General features: G+C 46.7%; 1 protein-coding gene across 1 annotated transcript; it reads right to left on the bottom strand.

Moving 5' to 3' along the window:
• Nucleotides 1-417: 417 nt before the first annotated feature.
• On the bottom strand, nt 418-6,109 carry LOC133157000 (uncharacterized). Its single transcript, XM_061283185.1, has 2 exons — nt 1,440-6,109; nt 418-1,148 (listed from the first exon to the last, which is right to left on the bottom strand). Exon 1 carries the CDS (start codon nt 6,107-6,109, stop codon nt 4,304-4,306), a length of 1,806 nt encoding a protein of 601 aa, XP_061139169.1. The 3' UTR covers nt 418-1,148; nt 1,440-4,303.
• Nucleotides 6,110-8,689: the final 2,580 nt, after the last annotated feature.

The raw sequence follows: 8,689 nt of genomic DNA, 5'->3' as shown, positions 1-8,689 counted from the left end.
TGTCGAATCGTATGCTTTGCATGTTTGAGTGGGGATTTGGGGAGGTTTCACCAAACATGTGAATGAATGATGGAGTAACCGGAAAGATGTTTGTTCACATGTTTCGTGAAACATGGGGTCGGAAACCGGATTGGAAGGGATCTAGTATGTTATTGGAGGATAGAGTTGTTGATAGACAGTTCTTTCGAGTATCTTGCTTGAAACAGGAAGATTTGATACTGGTCTGAAATTGCTGATTATGGAGTGGTCAAGATTAGGCTTCTTTAATAGGGGCTTCACAACAGCAGTTTTCAAAGATTGTGGAAAGATGCCTGTAAGTAGAGAAGTGTTTATTATCTGCAGTAGGTCTGGGGCAAGGCACTTGTCAGGTTCAAAATCAGCAAAAGGATCAGCAGACAAAACCAGTGAGGCAGAATGTTGAGTCTTTTCTCGCGAGGAGTGCATCCAGACTTACAGCAGTCCAAAATACACTAAAGATCTGTCACACCCCTCGCTCTTTTTATTAAGGGATGCCCTACCTACAATGTGAGACTAGCCCCTAACAGGTGGGGGGGGAAAGCATGGCCTAGTCTCATGAGAAAATAAAGGAGCGCAAGGACATAAACAAGTATTCTATGTGAAACAAGTAGTTACAGACAGGACGCCATGGGAAAGGAATGCAAGGACAGAATGTCATGTGCAGACATCAACAGAGTAGATTGAGCTATCAGCAACTTTCTTGGATTCCCAGAGGTGTAGAAGGTCAGGAAGCCCCAGACAGCATCGTATGACTTGTTGTGGACTGGTGGACGTCTGCAAGGCGAAACAGCAAGCATTCTGCGCAATAACTTATTAATAAGTACTCATTAGGGAACGCATGATAACATATATATACAATTTATCTAACAATTCCCCCCTGTTTATCATAAGTTCCCGGAGACCAACCCATCACCCATATGGCCACTTCAAAAAGATTTTCAGCCACAGGGATCACATGTCGCAGGAACCAACTTACACACGGGAGGAAACTGAGTCACAATCGGCAAAGCCCGGGTCAGAAAACAAATCGGACAAGTTTACCACAACAGATTCGCTGACCGGGTCGTCAACAGAGAAGGAACCCCCGTCGACCGAAAGGTCATCCCTTAGGAGCAACGGGAAAGTCTCAGCTGGCGGAGAGATAGCAGCCGTAATTAGCCTGTTAATTAGGGATCGGAGACAAGGGATGCAACAACATCCACACAAGGTCAAAATGGCAGAGAAAACGGCAACGGAGACCAGGGCAGAGGAAACCAGGGTGCGGTACTTTCCGAACACGTTCAACCAGTTGGCCCAAACCTCCGTGTTCACTCCACTGTGCTCCTTCATCTTCCCGTTCAAGGCCCGCAGGCCCTCAAGGGCCTGGGACAGGCTTCCGCCGGCCGCAGTGTTATTTGGAATAAAAGTGCAACATTGCTCACCGAACATGGCGCAGACACCGCCCTCTCTTGAGAGTAGCATGTCAAGGGCCATTCGATTCTGGAAAGCCATGAGGGAAGTAGCGGCCAGTTGGGAGTGGACCGCCTTGAAACCCGCCTCGGTCCAGTTTCCAAGCCTCTGCACGTTGTAATGGACGTAGTTAATCCTGTCAACATTTTTGTTAAGAGTACACCACCAACACAGGGCGGATTCAAAACCAGCTGCTATCTGATTCACCAGCTTATACTCATCCGGCACTCCCCTAGGAACACCAATGGCGTCGATGTAGGTTGGATTAGCTGTGCCCCGCCATTCGGCGTCTCGTTTCGTTCTCGGCCAGAATTTGGGCACTACGGACTTAGCAAAAGACGTTAGATCATAAGAGGACATTGGTATCAAATGAACAGGTAGCAATAGGGTTACCAAAGCGCAAATTCCAGCGCTGTCGAAAGGCAACCTATCATAAAGTTCGTTACTATTACACCAAAACCAAATATCACAACGAGCAATGGGCAAAAAAGGGGCCGTGACCTCGGTCACGGACCCACACCACGGAGCAGGTATGGCGCCGAGCTTCACCCCGGTACCAGGCAATCTAATGCATGTAAAATTACCCTTAGCTACAACAGACGAAAAAAGGGGTTTATGCTTTGTCATAGGGGCAACAGGGTAAACCGTATCCCATCTAAAACAATCGTGAGTGGGTGAAATGGACGAGTCTAACATCAAAACGACAGCACACTTAGGGCCTATATTTGCAGGTATGATTTTCAAAAGAGGTCTGGGACCCATGCATGCAATGCAACTAGCGCCAGCCATCTTTGCGGCCTGCTCAGCCATAAGAAGCCAGTTGTTAGTATGACCGCTTATCCCTGTGGAGGCCACAAAATAGCTGTCTACATCAGTGAGGAGCGTACTTGTGATTTTTGCTCCCGCTGACAAGGTGTATTTATTTGTAACGGGACGGTCTGCGACCGACATTGTTCTATTAAGGCAAATAGCAATAGGAAAGCGAGGATCGGTTCCAGAGGACCAAGCCCACAGTTGAAAACCCCAACAAGAAGTGTTAAACAAGGTGGCATTTGGAGGACGAATATGACCGTCAGGGAGTGTAAGAGTCAAAAGGAGGCTTGTGCCCCGATTTATCAAAGTCACTCGTTTAGCAAAGAACACAGCCTCGTCACTGGAACCAGAGGGCCAATACCCTCGCATTCGCGTGGTGACAAGGGTGCCCCAGCCGGTGTTAACCGGGTGGCCAGTTAAATACCACCAATACCCGAGCCATCTATCTCCAGTAGTGGGGCGACCATTACGAAACCCCTTCAAACTTTTCAAAGGTAAAATAATAGAAGAAGATGTGTTAGGAGCCACAGTAAACATTAATGAGTTATTATAAGCCCAAGACAAAAGCCATGGTACACAGGTTGGAACACGGACGGCTCCTGGAACACAAACAACATGACCAAAAAGGGGATTTAGTGTCGCGCTTATGTCTAGCAAGTTCTCCCCATGAGCCACATCGACTAGAATTAGCGTTAGCAGTCGCCTGAGAGAATAATGTGCGAGGCTCATGGTACTCTATCCCTCCAGATAAAGTAACCCCCGAAAAAAATATAATGGTAACACAAACCAGCAAAAACAACCAAAAGCACATGGTAGACTTCGCGCAGGCTACAGCCCGATTAAAGCACTCACCAAATGACTCTCTAATGCTCATGTTTTGGATCTCCCCAGAGTCAACACCCTGAGCTTCGGGTTGGTGTCTTGGAATTCTTCTGCTAGCTTTCGTGTCAACCCTGGATCTTGACACCAGAATCAGGCACTATTACCAGACTTTGCTCACCTTCCGTACTTAGGTTGGGTCTGCGGAGATCACTTTTTTACAATGAGTTAAATGAATCCACGTGTTGCGTTCGGCTATTTTTAAAGCATTAGGTGTCGTGAGTAGTACCAAAAAGGGACCTTCCCACTTGGGTGAATGCCAATTCTTCCTCTTGATACTCCTGATCAAAACCCAGTCTCCCGGTACCATTTTGGGGTCTTCCTGCAGAGAAATGGGTTCATCATCAGTGTTATTGGTTAGATTCTTTTGACGTTCCAACATTTTCCTCATGTAATCAGCTAACGTGGCTTCCTCGGGGATCTCCCATGTGTTTTTGAACTGAGGAAGCCTGTAAGGTCTCCCAAACATAGTTTCATAAGGAGTTAGCCCTGTTGTACTTGTAATATTTATGTACATTTTAACCAGGTCTAAACACTGAGTCCACGGTCGTTTTGTTTCTTCCATACATTTCTTTAATCTGTTTTTTATAGACTGGTTCGCTCTCTCAACCAGGCCAGCGGATTGCGGTCTGTATGAACAATGGTTCTTTACATTTATGTGGAACATTCTCCCAATGTTATGCACTATTTGATTTACAAAATGTGGACCATTGTCGCTATAAATTGTTTCTGGAATACCGTACCTTGGAATGATGTCTTTGCATAAGGCTTTTGCCACTGTGAGTGCATCTGCATGTTTGGTAGGAAATATTTCTACCCATTTAGAAAATGCGTCTATTATGACCAATCAATATTCTTTCCCTTCACATTTATGTAATTGGATATAATCCATATGTATTGTCTGAAACGGGTACAATGGAGTCGGGAATTTCCCTCTCTGAGGTCTTAAATTGCCTTGTGGGTTATGTTTAGCACAGATCAAACACGCTCTGCAAAATCGTTGTGAAAAAGCGGCAAAGCCGTATGTTGTATAAATAGCCTCGACTTGTTTCACCATACCTCCCGCCGAGACATGGGTGACCCCGTGACTTGAAATAGCAGCCCATTTGAACAAGCTACGAGGCAAGACAGGTTTGCCCAAAGGTCACACAAAAAGACCATCGGTGTTTTTAGTTGCACCCCGCTTTTCCCAAGAGAGTCGTTCCTGGGAGGGGCTCTGAGACTGCATGTCAAGCAACACATCAGGGGAGATGTGTGACATTGAATCATGAGCCGTGAGAGACGAGAGGACATGAAGCAGGCCTTCCGCAGCGGCCTTAGCGGATTTGTCAGCAAAAGCATTACCGAGAGAAACAGGATCAGAGCCCGCAGTGTGAGCAGCACACTTGCAAACCGCTACCTTTAAAGGCAGCTGGACAGCATCCAAAAGTTGAGTTAGTATAGCGGAATGGGAGACGGGCTTCCCTGTAGAAGTTATCATGCCACGGTTGCTCCACTGCTGAGCAAAAACATGCACTGTAGCAAAAGCATACTGACTATCAGTCCAGATAGTGACGGACTTGTTTGCAAACAATTTGCAGGCCCCAGTCAAAGCAATGAGCTCAGCGGCCTGTGCCGACATATTGGATGGCAGTTTAGCAGCCTCCAAAACCACGTCGGCAGTAACAATGGCATACCCAGTAAGGGTCACACCAGATTCATTCTTCTTAGAAGACCCATCAACAAAAACCACATGACCATCTGGCAGAGGCGTATCTTCCAAATCAGGCCGAGCCTTTGCAATCTGTTGGGCAGCATCGACACAATCATGGAATTCGCCATCGTCAGGAAGGGGAATGAGAGTGGCAGGATTGAGTGTCGTGCATCTTTCAACGGTCAGATGCGGCTGAGACAGCAACGTAGCCATGCAAGAAAGATGACGCGCAGGCGACAGAAAGGTCATATTAGTCTGTAGCAGAAGAGCCGAGACAGCATGAGGAACTTTCAGTGTTAAAGGATGAAATAACACAACACCAGCACTGCTCTCCACAGCCATGGAGGCTGCCACCACGGCCCTCACGCATGGTGGGAGAGCACATGCAACACTGTCCAGTTTAGAGGAATAAAAAGCAATAGGACGCAATTTTGAGCCATGTGATTGGAGCAAAACAGAGGTCATGTAATGACCTTTGCAGTCAACAGTCTGGACAAACACCTTATCATAGTTGGGTAAGGCTAGAGTGGAGCTGGAGACCAAAGCCTGTTTGATCAAAACAAAAGCATCCTCGGCTTCAGGAGTCCATTTTAAGTGAGCGGACATTGAGATGTCTTCCACATACATCAATTTGGACAGAGGAGCAACAATTTGGGCATAATCAAGTATCCAGTTTCTACAATAACCTGTGAGACCCAAAAAAGACATCATTTGCTTCTTTGTTAGTGGCTTAGGAGCTTGTAAAATAGAGGCTTTTCTGCTTTCAATTATGGATCGACCTTGGGAACTTAGATTGTGGCCTAGATACTTAATTTCAGCAGACCACAGTTGAAGCTTGTTCTTGCTGACCTTGTGGCCTTCACTTGCCAAGTGATGCAGCACTGCAAGCGTGTCTTTTTGGCAAGAGGCAAAATCAGGAGATGCTATCAAAATGTCATCAACATAAAGCAAGATCTGACTTCCCATTGGCGGGACAAATTTAGCCATGCTGGCTGCCATCACCTGGGAGTAAATTGTCGGGCTTTCACAGTACCCTTGTGGTAACCTTGAAAAGGTGTACCTTGAGCCAGCATATGTAAACGCAAACCAAAACTGACTCTCTTTTGCAATAGGGACAGAGAAAAAAGCATTGCTAATGTCAATCACTGTGAAGATTTTCGCATCAGGTGTCAATGAATTCAACAAAGTATGCGGGTCAGGGACACAAGGTGCTCTCTGAATAACAGCATTGTTTACAGCTTGCAAGTCTTGCACCATTCTCCACCCCACAGAAGGGGGTGCCTTCTTTACAGGGAAAATTGGGGTATTGCAAGGAGAATCCGGGCAAGGAACGATGACACCTGCTTTTAATAAATCAGAAATAACAGGTGCTATACCCTGTAAGGCATCAGGTTTTAAAGGATACTGCCTCACACAAGGGCGGTATTCAGTTTTAGGTCTTATGACAACAGGAAGCGCACCTTTCACTAAACCAACGTCAGAAGGACCCGCAGACCAAAGATGACTTGGGACCTCAGCGAGGATGTGCTCGTCATCGGACGTCAACACATAATCTCAAGATGAGGGTGTTTGCTCAACACCAGGATCAGCGTGGATTCCACTAATGAATGACAAGGCTTTAGTCATATTTTGTTTGAAGAGCTTGGTGGAAGGACTGTAAAAGGAGTCAGGATTAACCTGAGTCCAGTCAGAAGCTGCCAAGGCATCACCAGCCATAAATCCTAAACTCTGCCAGGCTGCGGTGTGAGGCCTGTAGAGAGAGATGTGGAGCGGAGTGGGAGACACGTGTAACTTCTGCACAGCAGGGGGAGCCGCTTGTATGACTACACAAGCACGGCTCTCACCATCGTGCAGAAGGAAAGAAGTTGTCAAGGTGGCAGGTGTAGCAGCCTCAAGCATGTTCTCGTAGTTGTGATCAGGACCCGGTGTGTCTTTATGCCACATAGTTATGTGTAGTTGATTGGCTTCCATTGCTTGTTCAGGGCAGCGCAAAAGGGTGGCCACACGGGCCAAAAGAGGGGAACCAAATTCCATCACTTCTGCGTCAGCCAAATCCAATGAATAAAAATAGTAGCAGTGAAATTGGCCAAATATCTGTAACTGGTGTCGCCTTTTGACAGCAATTTGACCATTAAGAGACACAAGGGAAAGCCCAAGGGCAGTGAGAGCGTCTCTACCTAGCAAATTAATAGGGCAACTGGGCATCAGCAAAATGGGAATGCAACAACTTCCCCCTTCTGGGTCCCGTATCCAAACTGGTCGAGACTGGGGAACTGGGGTTGCCAGCCCATTCGCTGCTCTCACCCAAAAGGATCTACCGTTACTTTGCACATCTGCAGGTATGTCACGACACGTGGTCACACATGCCCCTGAGTCACACAAAAAGGTTATTGGAGTCCCGTTCACGAATAGAGTTATCACTGGCTTCTCAACATTGTTCATCAACAAATCTTGAATGTTCAAATCTACATCAACAGGGGGAGCTGTTGGCAAGACAGTTGTTTCAACTGTATTTTGACCTTCGGCCAGTCATAAGGGAGGTCTACTCCCACCCTTGTGATTATCTGGGCAGTTTCTTGCTATATGGCCTGTTTTCCCACATGACCAGCAAACGGGAGGTCCAGCATTGTACCGTCTTGACTGACCTGAAGCGGGCTGGTCATTTGTTCCATAATTGGGAGAATCACGACTGTACCCCCCTCTACCCTTGCCACGGAATTTGTTACGACCACGCCCCTCCAGGCGTGGTTCGAAGGTCTTATTTTGATAAAACATCTCAGACTGCTCTCCTTTAACAAAAAACACGGTGCCCATTTTCCCCTTCTCTTTCGCTCTTTTTGCATCGACAACTTTTTCGGCGTGTATAGCATGATCAATGAACTGTGGCAAGGTAGATGTCGGGAAAGTGATCATATGTTTAGTGATCCAGCTCTGGATTGCTGGTCGCGAATTTGCATGTAGAGCGTTCTTGAGTTGTTGGTCATAAACATCAGATCCATGCTCCAAGCCACTATTGGCCTTGAACACTCTCTCGAGTCTGTGCCTAAAGTCTTCAAACAACTCATCTTCTTTTTGTTTGGTTCGGCCAATGTCTGTGTAATTTGCTCTACGTTCAAATTTTATTTTGATCCTGCCCAATAGTTGGTCAATTTCTCTTTGTAATGGCACCCCGTTACATTCCAATGGACGGCCCCGGGAATCAAAGGGATCCCAGGTGCCTTTAACGCTTGCCCAATGTTTGGTTAAAGATGCCATAAAAACCTGTTGTACTTCATCGCCTCTCAAATTGTATGAAGCAATGAGTTGTCTCATGTCGGTACAATATTGACCAACATCTTCAGTGGGCAACGCTATACCCTCAATTGCTGATTTTATATCAGCGTGGGTCCATGTTCTGTATACTAAAATTGTGGGTCCTCCCTCATCATGAGGATTTGCCACTTCAATCATCGGGTATGCGTCTGCGTCAGCCGAAGGAACCAACTTAGCACGGCCCCGCGTCAACACACCACGAGCACGGCTCCGCGTCAATATACCACGAGCAGAAGCACCATTCTCAGGAGGATGATTTGTGCTTGGTAGTTTGGGGTACAGAGACGGGAAAATTGGTTCACTTTGGCGTGCTGCAATCTCCGTCCTTATAGATTGATCATTCTTTTCATCCTCATTCATCGCATCGTCAGCTTTGGCCTTCAAGCGAGCCCGCGCTGACACTGTCTCATCATCCTCCTGCCTGTGCAACAACAAGTTCTTTATCTTTCCTCCGTCTTCCTTATCTCTCAGCCTTTCTCTTATCTGCCCACATTTTCTCTTCTCAGCCTCCAATTCCCATTTTAC

The sequence above is a fragment of the Syngnathus typhle genome, linkage group LG7 (genome assembly GCF_033458585.1).
Source record: "Syngnathus typhle isolate RoL2023-S1 ecotype Sweden linkage group LG7, RoL_Styp_1.0, whole genome shotgun sequence".
In the NCBI taxonomy this organism is placed as follows: Eukaryota; Metazoa; Chordata; class Actinopteri; order Syngnathiformes; family Syngnathidae; genus Syngnathus; species Syngnathus typhle.
The sequence above is the reverse complement of the archived record's forward strand: the minus strand, read 5'-3'. Positions and strand labels throughout refer to the sequence as shown.